A 19,742-nucleotide genomic window follows, 5' to 3' on the forward strand; every position below is an offset into this window, starting at 1 on the left:
TGATTGGAAGCAACCTCAGAATGTCCATGAGGTTCAGAGTTTTCTGGGACTTGCGGGATATTACCGCCGGTTCATAGAGAATTTTTCTAAAATTGCGAAGCCTATGACCGAGTTATTGAAGAATGAAATTAAGTTTGAGTGGTCCCCAGCCTGTGAAGAAGCTTTTCAAACCCTTAAGGATCGTCTCACTACCGCTCCTATTCTTGCTCAACCAAATATTTCCAAGAGCTTTGATGTTTATTGCGATGCTTCTCGCATCGGTCTGGGTTGTGTCCTTATGCAAGAAAACCGAGTAGTGGCCTATGCTTCTCGACAACTCAAGCGACATGAAGAAAGTTATCCTACCCATGATTTAGAGCTTTCGGCTGTTGTTCATGCTCTCAAAATATGGCGTCACTATCTGCTTGGCAATCATTGCAACATCTATACTGATCACAAGAGTCTCAAGTACATTTTCACTCAATCTGATCTCAACATGAGGCAACGTCGATGGCTTGAACTGATCAAGGATTATGATCTTGAAGTGCATTATTATCCTGGTAAGGCAAATGTCGTCGCTGATGCACTAAGCCGGAAGGCTCAATGTAATTGCTTGACCATAGCCCCTCCTTTGCATACTCTCTGTGATGATCTCCGAAAACTCAGAATTTCTATGGTCAAGAAAGGTTATCTTGCTACTCTCACGGTTAAATCCGACCTTTATGATCAAATTAAGGAAGCCCAAAAGAAGAATAAAGGTATGGCTCGAATTCGGGAATTAATGAAGGAGGGCAAAGCTCGGTGTTTCTCTACGGATGATCAATGAGTCCTATTCCTTGGAAATCGAATTGTGGTGCTTAAGGATCATAACCTCAGGCAAATTATCCTTGATGAAGCACATAGTTCTCAATTCTCCATTCATCCGGGCAGTACCAAAATGTATCAAGATCTCAAGCAAAGGTTTTGGTGGACTCACATGAAGCGAGAAATCGCTCGATATGTCGCCGAGTGCGATGTTTGCCAGAAGGTTAAAGCCGAGCATCTTAAACCAGCTGGTACTCTTCAGCCCTTACCTATTCCATCATGGAAGTGGGAAGAAATTGGAATGGATTTCATCACTGGATTACCCAAGTCTTCTCAAGGATATGATTCCATATGGGTAATCGTGTATCGTTTGACAAAATCGGCTCATTTCCTTCCAGTAAAGACTACGTATCATGTCAAGCAATATGCAGAGTTATATCTCACTCGCATTGTCTGTCTTCATGGTGTTCCTAAGAAAATTGTCTCTGACCGCGGTCCTCAGTTTGTTGCTCACTTTTGGAGAAGTCTGCATGAAGCCATGTGAACCGATCTCACTTATAGTACTGCTTATCATCCTTAAACTGACGGTCAAGCTGAGAGAGTCAATCAAATCTTAGAAGACATGCTGCGAGCTTGTGCTCTTATATATGAGAAGAAATGGGTTACTTGCTTGCCGTTCGCAGAGTTCTCTTATAACAATAGTTATCAAGCAAGTATCAAAATGTATCCTTTTGAAGCTCTCTATGGAAGACGGTGTAGAACTCCGATCAACTGGTCCGAATCTGGAGAAAGACCTTTCTTTGGTCCAGATTTGGTGAAAGATGCCGAGGATCAAGTCAGGATTATTCGTGAGAATCTTTGCATTGCTCAATCTCGCTAGAAGACTTATGCTGATCGTCGCCGCCGAGAACTCCACCTCAAAATTGGTGATTATGTCTATCTCAAGGTTTCTCCATTTAAGGGCACTTGCTGTTTTCAAGTAAGAGGAAAATTAGCGCCACGCTATGTGGGACCCTTTCGGATCATCAAGAAGGTTGGAGTTGTGGCTTATCAATTGGAAATTCCTCAATCACTCTCCGCAGTGCACAATGTCTTTCATATCTCTCAATTGAAGCAGTGCCATCGTGTTCCAGCTGATGCCGTCGACCTTGAGTCACTTGATCTTCAACCGGGCCTTACCTACGAGGAACACCCAATTGCTATTCTTGATCGTGATGAAAGAAGAGTGAAGCGTAGTATGGTAAAGTTTGTAAAGGTTCATTGGAGCAATCATACCGAAGATGAAGCCACTTGGGAGCGTGAAGATCAATTACGTCAAGAATACCCGGAATTCTTTTCCGATGAGTAAGTTCTCTCCCTACCGTACTCCACTTTCTTGATGAAGTTCATTTTCCTAGATATTGTTATATGTGTACACAGTCACCATCAAGAAAACCCTAGGAATGTCTCACACCACATCATCCCTGCCTTTGTGCATCATCTCTTAGATGTTTATCTTGTCTAGGTGAATATGGCCAACCTAATCCGAGTTTTATCCTTCCCCTCTTGTCTAACTAAATCTCGGGACGAGATTTTCTTAAGGGGGGGAGAGTTGTCACAGCCCAAGGAAAAAAAAGAAAGAAAATAAAATTCCCTTGCCGGGCCCACCCGTTAGCCTCTCCCTCTCCCTCCTCTCTGTTCTGCTCGGCGTCGCACCGCACGCATCGCCCGCCGCCGGCGTCCATCCTCGGGACACGTGCCGGCCATCCTCATGTTAAGTTCCAACCCCTCCCTCCTCTCATCGCCTCAAGACCCAGCCCCGGCCCCGTTCCCCTCAAACCCTAACCCCATCCATTCCCCATCCGTCATTACCGCCGCCCCGAGCTCCTTGCCACCGCCGATTCGTCGCCCTCGGTGAGCCTCTCGCCGATTCCTCGCGGGAGCAGCTTCCTCTCCCTCTCCTCCTTTGATTTTAGCCCTCATCCGGCCTTTCCCCTCCCCTGCAGGGCCGCCGCCGCCCCTGCTCGTCGTGCCGCTCCTCCGCCGCCGTTCCCCGCCGTCTGAGTTACCGGTGAGGCTCGCCGCCACCTCCTTCTCCCCGTGCGTGCCTTCCCTGGCCGCTCCGGCCCTGCCTCCGTCGTGCCGCCGTTCGCCGGCGCCACCGTGTCGCGCGCGTCGCGCCCCGCGCCCGCGGGCCGCACCGTGGGCGCGCGCACGCCCCGGGTCAAGGCCGCCCGGCCTGCCTTGACTTGGTCCGGGGGCGCCTGCCCGTGGGACCCACCTGTCGGCCTCTGGCTGGCGGGTGTGGCCGGATCCGGGTGTAGCTAGCGATTTTGTTAGGGTTTCTTTAGGTTTTATACATCTGCAATCTTGCAAAATGTGTAGAAATTCATGTATAGCTCCAAAAATTATGAAACTTGTTTTGTTAGATTCCTCTAGTTTAGATCTACTCAAGAAAAATATTGGTTTGCATGTTACTTTGATGTAGATTTATTTATAGTTTTATTTTGCAAAAGTGAGTTAATGCTTAGTTATTTGAGTATTGCTCTAAAAATTTCAAACTAAATTTTATTAGACTCCTGGTGAGGTGTAGTTTTCAGTGGTGCAACTTGTTCACATGATTCCTTGGTGTTTATCAAAGTTTTAGTTTGTTTTCTTATACTTTGTCTGAAAATGGTTTAATATAGAACTTTTTACTAGAAAGTGAGAAAATGGAAAAACCAGTTTTGTTAGCTTTGTTTTCATGCCTAGTATTTAATATAATTTTCTTGGATTTGTTTAGTTTGGTTTGCATTCCTTTTCTGATTTACCTTGTTTAGAGTGGCTGATAACTTATATGTTTATGATTAATTATAGGAAAATGCTTTTGCTGCAAAACCAATTTTCATGAGTTCTTTGCAATGTTCTCTGCATGGTTATTTTAAATGGTGATTTATGCTTGTTGTTAAGTTCATTTCTTAATTCTTGCATCGCATTCATGCATTATAGTGACCGGGCCGTCGGAGGTCGAACCCGTGGAGCCCGCCGAGTCCGTTGAGCCTGAACCCGGAGTCCCATTTCTGGTCGAGCTCGAAGTTAACCAAGGCAAGCAGCTAAGCATATTCCTTGCACCTATCTAATCTGATTTAGTTTAGCTATTCCACTTGGGTATTGTTGGGCTATATATGTATAGTATGTAGGTATTGCATTCTTATACCTATCTTTATGCATAATCCTTCCTTGGTTTGTTATCCTTATTCTTGGCACTAGTTAGATAGTTAATTACTTGACTAGATGCTTAGCCCTGCTTAGAATACTTCTATTGCTCGCTAGGCAGGAATGGTTGGAGGATCACACTTACTGATAATCCTTGATCGCACTGGTTCGGTTTGGGTGGTGATGAAGTGGGAGTACCGAGATTCGAGCGGAATGTAGGGCCTAGAGAATGAAGTCACATGGGCATAGTCTGCTTGGATCGATTAAGGACCGAGTGGATGCCATCGGCCTTGAGCACATTTCCGTGCTACCACATATCCAATATAATGGTACGGATGAGCCAATTACCTTCTTTGACTTGATCATTGATGTGCAGTCCTAGATACGTGGCTACGGGCTATGCAGAGAGGCTTAGTGTGTCCCCAGGTGGACCTATGTGTAGGAAAGTTTAGAGTTGTCCCTGGTGGAACTAAGTCTCTACTCGTAATCTAGGTGTGAGGTTCAATGATTGAGCCTTGTTGGGAATGGTTGACGTGAGTACCCCCTTGCCCGACATGGTCGGTTGGGTGAGTCGCATGGTCCTCGCGTCGTGTGGGTAAAGTAGTACACCCTTGCAAGGTTATAATCAATTCGAATTGCCGCGCTCTCGGATATGAGCAATCTCTTGGTTCGCCGAATTCCTCTTAGAGAGTTCCGGTTTTGTTGGTGTTGGGTTCATGTCTTGTCAATGATCTATTGATTATTATATTACTCTCTTAATCAACTAAAAGTGTTTGGGGGTGGGCAAGATTAATTAATTCTGATAGGTGATAGTGTAGAGAGCAAATGCTTATGCCATAATTACTTAACCCTAAAGCTTTTACTTGAGCCAATGCATGATCCTTTCTTATTTAATCGCGTAAGTCTTGCGGAGTACCTTTGTACTCAGGGTGCTTTCTAAACCTAGTTGCAGGTGAGCCGGAAGTGGTGTTCGGCCACTTCTACCCCGCTGATCCTAATGCGGGGGAGGAGTAGGTCGTTGTGGCTGTGGTGATGTCCTTGAGCAAGGCATCATCATCTTAAGTATGTTTTATCGTAGCTGAACTCCGTGAGAGTATGTAAATGTAATAAACTTTATGTTTCTGTTTAATATGCTTTTCGTGAGCCCAAGGCTTGTAATGGAAGTTAGTCGAACCCTCCTATATTGAATTTGTAATATTAAGTTTTGAATTCTGGTAATGTAAAACTGCTCTTTGTGGATTTTTGACGATGTATTCGATTGTAAACGGTATGTGCATATGCTGATTCTGGGCGTATGTTAGAGCACATACCGGGACTACCGGATTTGATATTATTTTGGATGAATGACGTGTCGGTTATTCGTGTCTCTAGATGTGGGATAACACGTGACACGCTCTCCGGCAAGCACGTGTTAACTCTCATCTGGATGTTAATGACCGGCGGTTCGTTTAAAATAGTATCAAATTGGGTGGTTCTCACAGACCCTCACATGTTATATAAGACGATGGGTAGCAAGGTGGAAGTATTATCCTAGAATAGGTGCTCATTAATGATTTGTGTGCTATTTAGAGCAAGTTTAATGGTTTTGCCTACTTCTCGCCGGTTGCTGTCAGCACGTGCTCGCGGTGGTGGCGAGCCCCGCTGTTATTTAATGCATTGCTCGCTGCTCAGTCAGTAGCGGCACCAAGCGCCCATCCATCTCTCTTCATTTCTCTCTCGTATACGTAGACATAAACGAGCTAGTCCACCATAATACTTGCTCTTCTAAGGCATGCATTTCGTATTGTATGTGATATATGATAGATGCCAACACCCTTTAGTTACACACCGACACTTTGTTACTCTGGATTCTAATTTTCTAGAGCAACAGCGTAGTACTTATAAAATCAATGGGCAAGTGTGTAAAACTACATGCTTTTTAAACAAAGTATCATATAAATAAAAATTTCTAACAAAGTTCTGCATATTATAAATTGAATGTAAATTTACGATCCGTTAAGTTTACGATCTTGACGCTAGATTTAGTTAAGACGGTACATAACACACCGGATCAAGGTGCATTACATGTGTTGTGTTGTGCCGTGTGATGTAACCTAACCTGAAAAACAATAACAATTGCATTAGAAGGTTTACTACTAATTACTAATTACTGATGTAACCATCACCAAATCATTCAGAGCTGTTCCAGATCAAGAAACATTGTTTTCTTACCTTTACCATCCACATCCACCAGTATCTATGGTCGACACAATTTCGTGTAGAACCATCGGAGCTAGAAGCACACAAACTCGGGCTAGCGCTGGCCGGGCCCACCTGCGCTGCTCTAGGCTGACAAAACCGCGCCCAGGGGCACTCCCGTCTTTTCACCGCGACCGTATGCCATACGCATACGGACTCCGCGATCCGTACGCGCGTGTATATATGCACGCACCACGCGGCTGCCACTAACGGTCCTGCGTCTTGGCCGCGTTGCAGAGAGAACACAGAGGGAGGAGGGGAAAAAAAAACTCGTCTCTCTCTCTCTCTCTCTCTCTCTCTTGCGTGGGTGGCGAGCCCGAGGAGCGGAGGCCACAAGTCTAATCCGCCCGTATCTAATCCGCTCGAGCGCCGCGAGGAGGACGGAGGAGGAGGGAGCGGCGGGGCGGGCCTGATTCGGGCTCTTCTCTTGCGCTTCGCGGTGAGTTCCCGGGGATCTGCTCGCTGCGAGTTTCCACGCGACGCGGCGGTGAGGGGATTGAAGTGGTGGATTAGGGTGGCGAGTTTCCACGCGACGCGACGCTGCGAGTTTCCAATCCCCCACCGACGCGACGCGCAGTTTCTCATATAACCGCCAGATCTGCCCCCCAAAGCTACATCTTTTAACTGCTGTATGCCTGGATCCGGTGGCTTATGCCTGGATTGCTGTCCTAATTTCACAAAATACTCTTGTTCTCAGGTTTTCTGTATCAAATGTGGAAATGTTTATTGCTTCTTTCTCTAGCTATATCTCGATTCTGGAAGCCCAAAACTGGAAACTTTTAACCAATGTAGTCACACAACAGCCGTGCTCATTTAGAGATCCTATTCACGAGAATGCAATGGAAAAAGGGGGAAAAGGGTTGCGCTTTGTTATCTCAGTGGTGAATGTATACATCTTCTCATGTAACTTACGTTCCTGTTGATTCTTTCTTCAGGTTAGCACTTTGAAGTGTGTGATCTCGGCTTCTTCGAATCCTGAAGCACGGTTGAATCATGGCTGGGTCCCTTGCTGCCGCTGCCTGCTTCCCTGGTCCAGGGGCTTCCCCGGCAGCGTCCGCCAAAACATCGAAGAACATGGCTGGTGAATTACCGGACAGTTTGAGTGTCCATGGAATTGTTGCAAAGCCTGGCGCCCCTTCTGGGAACATGCAAGTGAAGGCTCAAGCTCAAGCCCTTCCCAAAGTTAACGGCACCAAGCATAACCACAAGAATGCGAGTGCAGACACGGAGGAGGCGATACCTTACAGTGCTCCCAAGACATTCTACAACCAACTGCCGGATTGGAGCATGCTTCTTGCGGCTGTCACCACCATCTTCCTGGCAGCAGAGAAGCAGTGGACACTGCTTGACTGGAAGCCAAAGAAACCTGACATGCTTGTTGACACGTTTGGCTTTGGTAGGATCATCCAGGATGGCCTGGTGTTTAGGCAGAACTTCATGATTCGGTCCTACGAGATTGGTGCTGATCGTACGGCTTCTATAGAGACATTAATGAATCACTTACAGGTGACATGATTGTGCTCCAAAATTTCAGTTTCTCTATTTACTATTGGTGCATTTAGTTTCTTTGGGGCTCACACTATTTTGAATTTTTCCAGGAAACCGCTCTTAACCATGTGAAGACTGCTGGCCTTCTTGGAGATGGTTTTGGCGCCACGCCAGAGATGAGCAAGCGAAACCTGATCTGGGTTGTCAGCAAAATTCAGCTTCTTGTTGAGCAATACCCCTCGTGGTACGTTTCTGGAAACAGCAACTTCCATTGTCCATTTCTTAGAAAGTAAAGCTTTGTCTTCGCTTTCAATCTAATTTATAACCATTACTCTTATGGAATTGTTTATCTTTTGTCCTTTGGCACACACAGTTTCAAATTAAGCGTTGTATGTGCTAGAAGAGTGTTGTTATTTATTCGTAATGTAGCTCAAGAAAAAACATTCTAAAGCTCAACTTTGGAGGTTCTGTACTGATAATTTGTGATTTTCGTAGTTAGATAGATCATGAAGCTTTATGACCTAACTGGCTTACCACATAGTAGAAAACTTCCTATATGATTCTGGCAGTATGCACTTAGCTTTAGGGAAGATTAGCAACACAAATAGTGCTCAATTGCTAAAAGTCCACCCTTGGTACAAGTAATTTGAAATTTTACATGTCTTGGTCTAACTCTGCTAATCTATGATTTCGTGGTTAAAAGAACAGGACTGGGGTTATTCCTCTTTAATGATGGATTCGCTTTTTACCTGAGAAAATAAAAATGTGAATCGGTGGTGTGCTTAAGTTTTGCTAGTATCTGAAAATAACACTAACTAGCAATTATAAGCTTAAGCAAACAACCCCCCCCCCCACCAATTTCATGATTTTATTGCCTTCTTTTTATTTGACTCTGTCATAGCCTTCACGATGCAGCACCTTAAAATGGATTGTTACACCCAAGCAAAACTCCGATAGGTGTCTTAGATTAGTAAAATTACTGTCTGTCATGATTGAGTCCACACTCCACAATGAACTCCTTGAATGGTGTTGGAAGTTCATTTGCTTGGTAAGGCAATATATTAATCGCTTAGAAGTGCTTAATTAGTGCTGTTTGTCCTTGCTTCCTTGAATGTTTGAATAAAAAGATCCGATAGATTGTACACCTCAAGAGATCAGAACTGACCTTTATTGGTGGAATAAATGATTTCATTGTAAGAAATAAATGTCATGGGCTGCCATAAGAAGATGTCCTTGATCTGGATCGGTCAGCTAACTGCATTTAATTTGCTATGTGAGCAAATAATTTGAGTGCTCATAAAATTGGTAGCTGCTACAACTTTCTTTTGTCCAAGTGGTTGTCCAATTAGCCTACCCCAACTCGCTTGGGACAAAAGGCTATGTTGTTGTTGTTGAAGTGGTTGTCCAATTCTAAGTCTACCTTTTCGGAGAAAAGGAAAATTTAAAATCAACTGCAGATTTTGTGGTTCAGATATAATGGTTATGTGTTGAGAATTTGACAGAATATTTTTTTTAATAAAACTTGCTGTAATTTTAGGGGAGATATGGTTCAAGTGGACACATGGGTAGCTGCTGCTGGCAAAAATGGCATGCGTCGAGACTGGCATGTTCATGACTACAATTCTGGGCGTACAATTTTGAGAGCTACAAGGTATGTCTTCCATCTGTTTTTTTTTTCTTTTATCTCTCTCTCGCTCTCTCTTTGATGATAAGGAAGAGGAACTCTCTGGTTATGATTTGCTTACCTTTCGTTTTTTCCTTGCAGTGTTTGGGTGATGATGAATAAGAACACTAGGAGGCTTTCGAAAATGCCAGATGAAGTTAGGGCTGAGATAGGCCAATATTTCAATGGCCGCTCTGCCATAACAGATGAGCAAAGTGAGAAGCTGTCTAAGCCAGGGAGCACTGTTGATGGTGATGCTGCAAAGCAGTTCATAAGGAAGGGGCTCACTGTAAGTTGGATAACTATGCTTTATTGCTTCCCTGGCATTGTATCTAAGTTATCATGTTTGTTTCTCATGTGTAAGATTTCTCATGCAACTCCATTATATGGAACAGCCTAGGTGGGGAGACCTTGATGTCAACCAGCATGTGAACAACGTCAAGTATATTGGGTGGATTCTTGAGGTAATTTATTCCGGCCCCCTTCACTTTTCATCTTATTTAATGGTCACTGCCCTGGCCATGTGGTGGCTGTTATGTTCTCACTGGCATGACTTAAAAGTCATATAAAGTTTTGTGCCATTGTTCTGTACAACTGATTGTTAGAGCATAATCAATTGGGGGCCTGTATTTGTAAAGTGATCCATCCATTGAGCTTCTTAATCTTTGTATATTCCTAAGGCGATCAGATGCCTGAATCCCTATGACATTCCACCTTTTTTTTTCCAGAGTGCCCCAATTTCAATCCTGGAGAAGCATGAGCTTGCAAGCATGACGCTGGATTACAGGAAGGAGTGCGGCCGCGACAGCGTGCTGCAGTCACTCACCACCGTCGCAGGTGAATGTGTGGATGGCCACCCGGACTCCACCATCCAGTGCGACCACCTGCTCCAGTTGGAGTCGGGGGCTGATATTGTGAAGGCACACACGGAGTGGCGGCCCAAGCGAGCACACGGCGGTGAGGGAAACATGGGTTTTTTCCCAGCCGAAAGCGCATGAACACCCCCCTGAAGCTGGACCGGCCGAGCATGAACGTGGGGGCTCCTGTGAAGCGTGAATCCTAAGTTATGGCTACTAACCCAGAACGAGTGTCTGGTCGTGAGAAGTTTGGCGTGCCAGGGAACGCCGCATTACCCACCCAACCTGGGGTAGTACAAGGACGGGAGTCGCAAGAGGACTGACTGGAGGAGGATGTGAAGCCCTGGGGGACAGGATGTTAAGCCAGCGAAACCGGAGGATGACGAGTCGTGTTCTGATGCGGTGACGCCGATTGCTGAACCAAGGAGCGGCAGGAGCTGGTTGAGGCCGGAGCAAAAAAAAGATGCGGCGCAGGGGGACAATGGTAGTGGTCTAGGCCAGGTTGGGTGTGTAGAAGGCATGCATTCCCTTTGTAACAGCCTAATTTGTACATTCTTACCATCTTAATCCCATTGGTTGAATCGCAGCCCTCCTGTGCTTCCATCGATGAATTCAGGTCCAGGACCATTCCTTGTACTCCTTGTGCAGACAGACAATTCTGTGCTACTAGGTCTGCATCCTTAAGTCGCTGTCGTTTCTGCCTGAAGCTGCTTGCTCCGTCGAGCAAATCTTGCTGTCATTTTTCTTTCTTTCTAATGGAAGGTTGAACCGTGAAGCTTATACATCGCCGCCGTGCCTGGATGGAACAAGGCACAGCGACATGTAACCCATCCTGGGCTTGTCCAAACCGCCTCCGGCCGTTGCGTGCGCGGCGCGCTTGCTTGCTTGCACTGCGGCAGCCTAGCTCACCGCGAAAACGACGCCCGGTTCCCCCGGCATTGGAAGCTTCGACCAACGAAATCGATCTCTTGTTCGACCCCTTTCGGCGACGGAGATGACGAGCGCGTGCGTCGCGTCGCGCAGCTCGCGCAACGGCTTTGTTTGGTGAGATGCGATCACGAAAGCTTTGGCTGCTGGGGCGAGCTGGCGGTGGGTGCGGGTGGCGACGGCGGCCGAGCGGGAGGAGGCTGCTGCCTGCCAACTGGCAAGCTGGACGGAGCCAATGCAACCACTGGCATTTGGTGCTGTGCGCTGAGCTGGGCTGGGCCCCGTGACAGCAGCAGCAGCGCCTGCCAGCCACCCCAGCCTAGCCGCTGACACCGCCGTCGCCGCCGGAAATGGGTTGCACCTCCGTAAGAGGACACTTTCCGTTTCTGACCAAAGGCATCACGTGAAGCGAGGCAGTGAGCCAGTGGCCGTGTACCGCCGGAGGTAAATTAAAACTGGCCGTGGAGACGTGGCGTCAGCGAGCCTTTGTTTTGTTTTTTCACGCAAGGAAAGCGGTCAAAACTCGACAGTGACGAGCACACAAGCGCGCAGCTAGTATCTGTTGCCGGCGACGAAGGCGTGCGCGCAGGACACTGACCCCGATGGCGACGGCGCGGTTCGGTTCCGCCGGCCGGAGCCTGACGGCGACGCGCCCGGCTCGTCTCCCCGGCCAAGCCGGGGCCGTTCATCACGAGCGCCTCCCCCGGCCCTCCCTCTGCGGCACATGGACTGTGTGGACCCTGTGGCTGCTTGCTAGATCGCGTGATGGCGATGGGGACCCGGGTGGGCTGCGGCATTGAATCCCCGATCCCGGGTGGCACGATCGGATCGCCCGGGCACCGCACAACACAGGCTGCTGTCTGTGTTGCTCCCCCTGCCGCTGCACAGGAGTGGGTGGTTCGCGCATTCATACAGCCCATGACTGCCTACTGTGCTCACCACCTCACTGCTGCTCCCCATGATCGGCATCGGCTGCGCCGCCGCCCGCCATGCTCTGCTGCTCATGGTGGCACTGTGCATGGCATGGTAGGGTCCAGCCGTGAGCTAATGAGGGGCATATGCTCAGGGGCGGAGACAGGGGGGGGCGGGCAGGGGCCATGGCCCCCCTAATGTTGGTGTAACTACACATAAAATTCCCTAATCTCATTACTAATGTTGCTTATTAATAAGGTGTGGCCCCTCCTGATTGTCGGCATTAGTAAATTGGCCCCCTCTATGTTTCAATCCTGGCTCCGCCCCTGCATATGCTCAGCGCAGCCCACAGCCAGATCGTGCAAACACAGGAGGAGGAGACAGGCACGGTGCATGCGGGGCTTGTTGGGCGCACAAGATGTGAATAAGAGGAGCTACCAGCCATGGATCATCCAGTGTTATGGAAAGGGAAAAATCCGGTTTACACCCTCTAACTATCGCAAAAATTCGATTTTCAACCTTCAACTACGAAACCAGACAACATAGACCATCCAACTGTCAAAACCGGGCAAATTTGCCCCTAGGGTGGTTTTGAAGGTGGTTTTCCATTTTGTGAAAATTAAAAATATTCAATTTTACACTAAAAATTTATAAGTAATTCATTTGAAGTCAAAAAATTATAAAATGAGTATCAAAAGTTTTCTAAAAATGTAACCTATCTATTGTCACATAACTTGTGAGCTATTCAGATCTAATTTTTTTTATGTTCATAATATTTGGCTACTTGCAGTTATGCTAGTATTTTTAATAAGTAAGATTCAAATGGAGCAATAATAGATAGGTTACATTTTTAGAAACATTTTGGTACTAGTTTCATATTTTTCTGATTTAAAGTGAATTAGTTTTGATTTTTAAAATCTAATTAGATTTATTTAATTTTTTTAGAAAATGCAAAACCACCTTTAAAACCACCCCAAGGGCCAAATTTGCCCGGTTTTGACAGTTGGATGGCCTATATTGTCCGGTTTTACAGTTGAAGGCTGAAAATAGGATTTTTGCGATAGTTCGAGGGTGAAAATTGGACTTTTCCCTTATGGAAAACGGTAAGTGAGGGGTTCTGAGAAATCATTCCTGGTGATGTAAATTGCCGCTCGGGCTGCATTTCTGATTTATGCGGCACTGGCCTGACCAATCATCAGAGCAGTGGATATGCTTTTGGTACGGACTCTAGTGAGAACCTCTGCAGAAATCCACAAAAAAAAGAAAAATAAAAGAGGAGAACCTCTTCACGAGGGTTGATGGAGTCATGGAGTGCTTTTGCTGACCGTGTTAACACATGACGGTCGGCCTGTTGAAGAGGGACCCTGCTCTGTTACGCCAGCCTCAAAAAGCTTTCCAAGGAGGCCCCAAAAGCTTTCGCCTAAACACCCACCGACCCACGAGGTCACTACCAACTTCAAGTCAAGTCCACGTCACCTTGATGCCCCCGCTCGGGAGTCGGGTCACAAGCTCCAGCTACTGAGCTCGGCGAGCAAAGGCCTGGTGCTGCGCAGTGCCGGTTGGCGAGGTGCTAGCTGAGGTAACCGATACATTGTTGGGAAGTGGGATTTTCCTTTCAAGCTCGGTGGATTCGAAAAAAAAAATCATCCGTGTCAAACGCAAAAAAAAAGTAATAAAATATGCGTCAGAGTGAAATGGTGTTACGGCTTCGAAGGAGCATGCCGAGTTTGGTGACCGAGATGATGATACGAAGATAATCTGGTTTCCATGGCCAGGATCATTCATGTCTCTGTGGAAAGTACCTTCGTTAACCAGGCCTCTTCTTTTAGTATTCACACTGGAGTCTGTTTGGGAGGGCTCCGGCTCCTTGCAAAAAGTGGAGCCGGAGCCGTAGTAGGTGGAGCTAATTTTTGTGGCTCTACTGGCTTCACCTTCTTGCAGGCAAAATTGTTGCTCCACCTTCTCACATGCTACAATATGGAGCCGCTCCACTTTCAAAGTGTTTGGTAGGGCTCCAGCAGAAGCCGCCGAGAGAGCCGGAGCTGAAGCCCTGCCAAACAAGCCTTAAGGAAGAACCGTGCTGATACGGAAAAAATCACCATCAAGACTCAAGAGTTTCTTCATATTCCCTTTTTTTAAACAAACTTTAGATTCCCTTTAACCTGAATCCCAACCAAAGTATCGAGTTTGACAACGGCCTGGTAAGAGATATGCAAAAGGCTGAAAGGCATGCTCGATTCGGCCCATTGCAGTGGCAGCGCTACGGCCTGCCTGGTACACACAACTGAGGCCGGGGTTTTCCCTGGGCCCGGTTCCTCCCTAGGCAACAGCAGCAGCAGCTGAACCAGCTTGGCATGCTTGCTGCACGCCGCCGCGATGCCGCCGCTCGGGGTGGCGCGCGCGGCGTCGCGCCGCGCCGGGCCTCCCGTGGTGGCACGGATGTCGGGCGCGTGCGACGCGATAGCCTCGGCGAACAGGCTGATAGGGTGGCACCTGCGGGCCGGCAGGCTGGACGCCGCGCGGGAGGTGTTCGACGGAATGCCGCGGCGGGACGTCGTTTCCTGGAACTCCCTCATGGCCGCGCACGCCAGGGCTGGGGCGCACGGCAGCACGGCTGCCGCGTTCGTCGAGATGAGGCGCCGCGGGTTCCGCGTGGACCACGTCTCCTTCTCGACGGTGCTGTCGGCCTGCGCGCGGATGGAGGCTCTGGAGCTCGGGAGGTGCATCCACGGGCTTGCGACCAAGATCGGGGCCTCACGGAACGTGTTTGTCAGCGCGTCCCTGACCACGATGTACGCCAACTGCGGGCTGTTCAGCTGCCTTGAGCGGGTTGTGGAAGCTGTGGACAGTCCAAACGTGGCCTTGTGGAATGCTCTCGTATCAGGACTTGCGATGAACCATAGGGTCAAGGATGCTCGCAGGGTCTTTGATCAGATGAGGGAGCGCAATGTCGTGTCCTGGACTGCCATGATCCAAGGGTATGTAAGGGTGCATGAGTTGGGGAGGGCCTTCGAGCTGTTTAACTTGATGCCTGCAAAGAATTCTGTGTCATGGTGCGTCATGATCGGAGGTTTTGTCAACCATGAGCTGTTTGGAGAGGCAATTGGTTTGTTCAAGACTTTGGTGAGTAGTGGGGAGGAAGTGACAGGTGCTGTTCTGGTTAAGATTGTGAGCGCTTATTCTAGCTTGAAAAGTATTGGAGGAGGCAGATGCATTCACGGTTTCACTGTGAAGTCTGGGTTCGTTCTTGACCACGTCATTGAGGCATCCTTGGTTGTGATGTATTGTAATTCCTTAGGTATCAATGAGGCATGGTTGGAATTTGATAAATTGGAGAGAAAGCATGTTGGCTCATGGAATGCCATCATATCTGGCTATGTCCATGCTGACAGGACTGATGAGGCTAGACAGCTCTTTGATTCCATGATTGAAAGAGACAAGATCTCATGGAACTTGATGGTCAGTGGCTATATAAAAGATGGGAGAATTGCTGATGCTACTGAGTTGTACTCAAAGATGCCTGAAAAGAATGTGGAAGCAGCTACTGCTTTGATGTCTTGTTTTATAGACCATGGAATGCTTTATAAAGCCCAGGATGTGTTTTACAATATGCCTCAAGTAGATGTGATATCTTGCACTACTTTGCTCTTTGGATATGTGAAAGGAGGGTATTTGGATGATGCACTAGACCTTTTCCACAGGATGCATAAAAGGACTGTTGTCACCTACAATGTGATGATAACCGGTTTGCTTCATCAAAGTAGGGTTACTGAAGCCTACAAGCTCTTTAATGAATCCCCAACACGTGATTTAGTGTCTTGGAGTTGTTTAATAACTGGGCTTGCTCAAAATGGTTTGAACAATGAAGCACTTAAGATGTACAAGGAGATGCTACTGTCAAATATACAGCCAAGCGTCTCAATTCTTTCTAGCCTCATCGGTTGTTTTTCACATCATTCTATGCTGGTTCATGCTCAGCAGTTCCATGCCACAACTATCAAGCTTGGATTTGAATCACATTTGTTAGTTCAAAATTCACTTATTAGCATATACGGCAAATGTGGTGAAATGACTACTGCACAAACTATTTTTTGTCATATGGATAAGAGAGATGTAGTGACATGGAACTCAATGATTCATGGATACGCGCTCAATAGTCTTGGTCAAAATGCTATTGAAACATTTGAGAACATGACAAATGCTCAAGTTGATCCTGATGACATCACATTTCTCGGCATACTTTTTGCATGTGATCACTTGAGCCTTTTGGAGGAAGGAAAACATTTCTTCAGTCTGATGACTAATTATGGAATTTCACCGAATATAATGCACTATGCTTGCATGGTTGATCTATTCCGTAGGAAAGGCATGGTTGAGCAGGCTGAAGAGTTAATGAAGTCAATGCCATTTGAACCAGATTCAGCAATCTGGACTTCTCTCTTAAGCAGTTCCAGGATGAATAAGAATTACAGGTTAGCGGAGCATGCAGCCAGTCAACTAATTTCCATCAATCCTTCATCTAAAATGCCGTACCTTCATCTCATCAATGTAAATGGATCAACCAACATATGGAGTGTGATAAGCAATACGAGAAGTCAAATTAGAAATGCTGCCACCGGGAAAGAAGTTGCTTATAGCTGGATGTGAATGCAGTGCCAATACTAGGCTGCCTACCATCTACGACTGCTGATTCTTAGAACAAGTTTTATGTCGCCGGCTTGCAGACATTGATCACCTTCTGCAGAAATTATCCACTTACCAGGTAAAGTTCTAGCAAATTTTGTTAACAGATGTAGCTATCTTCCCTCTGATATTTAAGATACTTTCCTAGTAAGATGTTAACTTCAGGGTAGGGAGGGTAGCCCAGCTGGCTTAGATGCCAACCTCCGAAAAAGGAGGGCCGGTGAATCCCTGGCGGCGCACCTCGCTGGGAGTGAGGGCGTCACCAGCTAGGCATATCATAGAGAACCTAGCTTTCCACTTAAGGTTCCAAATGAACCTGGGGGCTAACCCAGCCTCTGGCCTCCTAAGATGTTAACTTCAGATTGCAGCACAATGCATAATGTGCAGAATTCCGGGTATTGTATTTAAAACTGATATCCATCCGGCTACGGGTTAAACTAGGCACATTGTTGAACAATCATGGAAGACAATGTTGGCTATGGCTAGCAGTAGTGCCACTACTTAAATTGTTGGTGTAGTGGAGGTTTATCATGCTTGTTCCCTGGTAGCACACTACCAAGAAACATGTGAAGTCTGAATTTCTGTTGTCACACTTCGCAAGCTAATTACTGTCAGTTTTTGGCTGATGGATATGAGTAAGCATCCAGCTGGATTGTACGAGAGAGAAGCATATACATCAGTACATCACCATAGTAGAGAACTTCTGCTAACTTGTGGGGAACTTCTGTTCCTTTCGTTTATTGTTAGGACTCCTCTTAACTAGTACTACCTCCATGGTTTTTTTAAAGAAACTTTGTAATGTTATATTATCAGTTCTCTGAGTTCACTTCTCATTCATATTACTACTAGTGATTTTTCTCATGCTTTCCTATGCAACATTGCTTACTACAATTCAGAGGTCTAATTCCAGAGGACAATAATTCAGATGATGTTTTGCAGACACTCATGTCTTACAGTAACCTCTTTCTCTGTCGTTCTAATGACTGTAAATGAAGTAATCCCTCTCCGGTAGTAGGTTATATGGAATGGTGGGTTTTCTGTATGAATGTCATCCTTCTTAACTGAATTCATGTTATTTTAGACTTTTCCCTGTTTTGAAGCATTAGCAAATCGTAAATAAGGACATCCGATCTGCAGGTTTACGTGATCGATTGCTCCTATTCTCCACTGGGTTGAGCATCGGTATTCTAGCATCTTCTCTGTCAAACAGAATTTGATATGTTGAAGGGCACGCTGAAGCGAATGGAGTTGGTTCAGGATTTACAAGATGAGCTGGAGATAAAAGAGGGTTTAACTGTGAAAGAATTGCCTAATGAAACTTCTAGCAAACATTATGGTAAAGTGTCAACTGTTTATAATTTTCTGAGGACATTTTGTAACTTATTCAAAGCAAAAGCTTATGTATTACTGTCAATTTTATCTGCTAATAGTAAATGATAATAACAAAATACATGTTGATCCGGAGCTGATGAGCAAAATCGAAGCTGAGCTTGAAGCCGAGCTTGCGAGACTGGAACTGAATATCACCTCGAAAGGTTTGGAAGAAGAAACATCTGACTTCAATGAGGTAATTATCATTCACCAAAACACTCCACATACATTTGAAGTAGCCTACAATTCTATTTACTGAAATTCATCCACAGGTTTATCAAGAGTTCATTGGTGACATTGTTTGTGGTGAACTGAAAGTTGATATGATCTCTCGCGACCTCACAGATTACAGCAGTGAAAGCTAACATGGCAGGGACAGCAGAGAAAGTTCCCCAGATTATACACGTGGAGCAAATTATCCTGTCTCACCTAGAGATCTCAGCATTCGTCTCCACAAAGTGATTCAACATAGGCTTGAAGACCGAATCAAGGAGCTTGAGTCAGTACTTGCCCATAGACTGAAGTAGGCACAACTGCAGATAATGGTGGCTGATCGAATCTTTGATGAACGAATCTGCTCAAACAGTGAGTCAGGTTCTTCGTCCAACCAGGAAAGTCCCATGTTCATACAGGAAACTAGCTCCACAGCAGAACCCTATTGTCTAAACCTATCCGGAGATGCACTAGAAGCTTTATGATGAAGCATACGAAGAATTCATTAGAATTGCTGACGATCCCCTTGCACCACAAGTACAAATGGGAAACCTCAGGTGACAGAAGATTACTTGGTGGACCGTGGCTTGATCTGGAACCTGGAGGCGGACAGCTCTAGGAAGCCGAAAGAAGTACCCACTTGGGAGCAAATTCTGAAGAGTGTGGATCCTAGCAGAGCTCAAGAGAGTGATGGGGATGCCGAAGACGAGATCGACGATGATAGTAAAATGCTGATTCAGCAGATTGTAGAGAGAACCAAGGTTCTCCTGTACTCATTAACGCTCAAAAACTTATGTTTTCTGTGGATCAATACGACATTGCTTTTGAGATGTCATGCAGTGTAAAATGATCGATGAAAGGGAAATATTGATTTTTTTAACCTTCTGACGATGTATTATTATTATTATTATTATTATTAAAATCAGCATTAACAGATACAATGCTCACAGTAAAAACTAGAGGAAATTTTATTCTCAAAGACACTGCAGACATAATAGTTACATTATTATCCAAAAACACACTAGAGTTTCTGATGTTTATCACTCTTCCTCAGATACATTTATGCTTGTTTAGTAAGTTATTACGCTATCTCAATTTATGACGAATCCATCAACGTGAGTGTATCTCAACTCTCCTTTTAAATAATAATAATAGTTAACGTATTGATTCATTTGAACAGTACTAGGAAGGATGTTAACGTCGATTGCATCCACATAATCAGAGGATATATTTAACTGCAACAAGAGCAACCACCATTGGCCGGTCTCCACACGAAACTGCAACAAAGAGCAACCACCGTTGGCCGGTCTCCACACGAAAACACGATACGACATCACTCTGACGACAACGCCATCGTTGCCGCTTGTGCCGTCTTGTCATGTCATCATCTAACGAGCAGAAGTCAAAAGACAAGGTGCTCTGCATGCTGGATA

General features: G+C 46.0%; 2 protein-coding genes across 6 annotated transcripts; both read left to right on the forward strand.

Moving 5' to 3' along the window:
* The first annotated feature begins 6,403 nt into the window (after nt 1-6,403).
* Nucleotides 6,404-10,905, forward strand: LOC120669896 (palmitoyl-acyl carrier protein thioesterase, chloroplastic-like). The gene is made up of 7 exons (XM_039949786.1): nt 6,404-6,634; nt 7,131-7,701; nt 7,794-7,927; nt 9,221-9,334; nt 9,449-9,635; nt 9,742-9,810; nt 10,075-10,905. The coding sequence occupies exons 2-7, from the start codon at nt 7,189-7,191 to the stop codon at nt 10,342-10,344; spliced, it is 1,287 nt and encodes a 428-aa protein (XP_039805720.1). The 5' UTR covers nt 6,404-6,634; nt 7,131-7,188; the 3' UTR covers nt 10,345-10,905.
* A 3,473-nt stretch (nt 10,906-14,378) lies between these two features.
* On the forward strand, nt 14,379-19,194 carry LOC120670096 (pentatricopeptide repeat-containing protein At4g02750-like). Of its 5 annotated transcripts, none has more exons than XM_039950086.1 (5): nt 14,381-16,804; nt 17,651-17,753; nt 17,863-18,061; nt 18,156-18,292; nt 18,369-19,194. In XM_039950086.1, the coding sequence occupies exon 1, from the start codon at nt 14,419-14,421 to the stop codon at nt 16,687-16,689; it is 2,271 nt and encodes a 756-aa protein (XP_039806020.1). In that variant the 5' UTR covers nt 14,381-14,418; the 3' UTR covers nt 16,690-16,804; nt 17,651-17,753; nt 17,863-18,061; nt 18,156-18,292; nt 18,369-19,194. The 5 variants fall into 5 exon arrangements, with proteins under 5 accessions (XP_039806017.1, XP_039806020.1, XP_039806019.1 ...); XM_039950085.1 differs by having other exon boundaries at nt 17,665-17,753; XM_039950083.1 differs by lacking the exon at nt 17,651-17,753 and having other exon boundaries at nt 14,379-16,804.
* Nucleotides 19,195-19,742: the final 548 nt, after the last annotated feature.

Source organism: Panicum virgatum, chromosome 4N (genome assembly GCF_016808335.1).
Source record: "Panicum virgatum strain AP13 chromosome 4N, P.virgatum_v5, whole genome shotgun sequence".
Taxonomy (NCBI): Eukaryota; Viridiplantae; Streptophyta; class Magnoliopsida; order Poales; family Poaceae; genus Panicum; species Panicum virgatum.

Bases quoted from the DNA above. Each gene is read 5' to 3' on its own strand.
- LOC120670096 (XM_039950083.1), top strand. From the start codon at position 14,419: ATGCCGCCGCTCGGGGTGGCGCGCGCGGCGTCGCGCCGCGCCGGGCCT.
- LOC120669896 (XM_039949786.1), top strand. From the start codon at position 7,189: ATGGCTGGGTCCCTTGCTGCCGCTGCCTGCTTCCCTGGTCCAGGGGCT. The intron at 7,702-7,793 runs GTGACATGATTG...GAATTTTTCCAG, and splicing joins CATTAATGAATCACTTACAG to GAAACCGCTCTTAACCATGT. The intron at 9,811-10,074 runs GTAATTTATTCC...TTTTTTTTCCAG, and splicing joins ATATTGGGTGGATTCTTGAG to AGTGCCCCAATTTCAATCCT.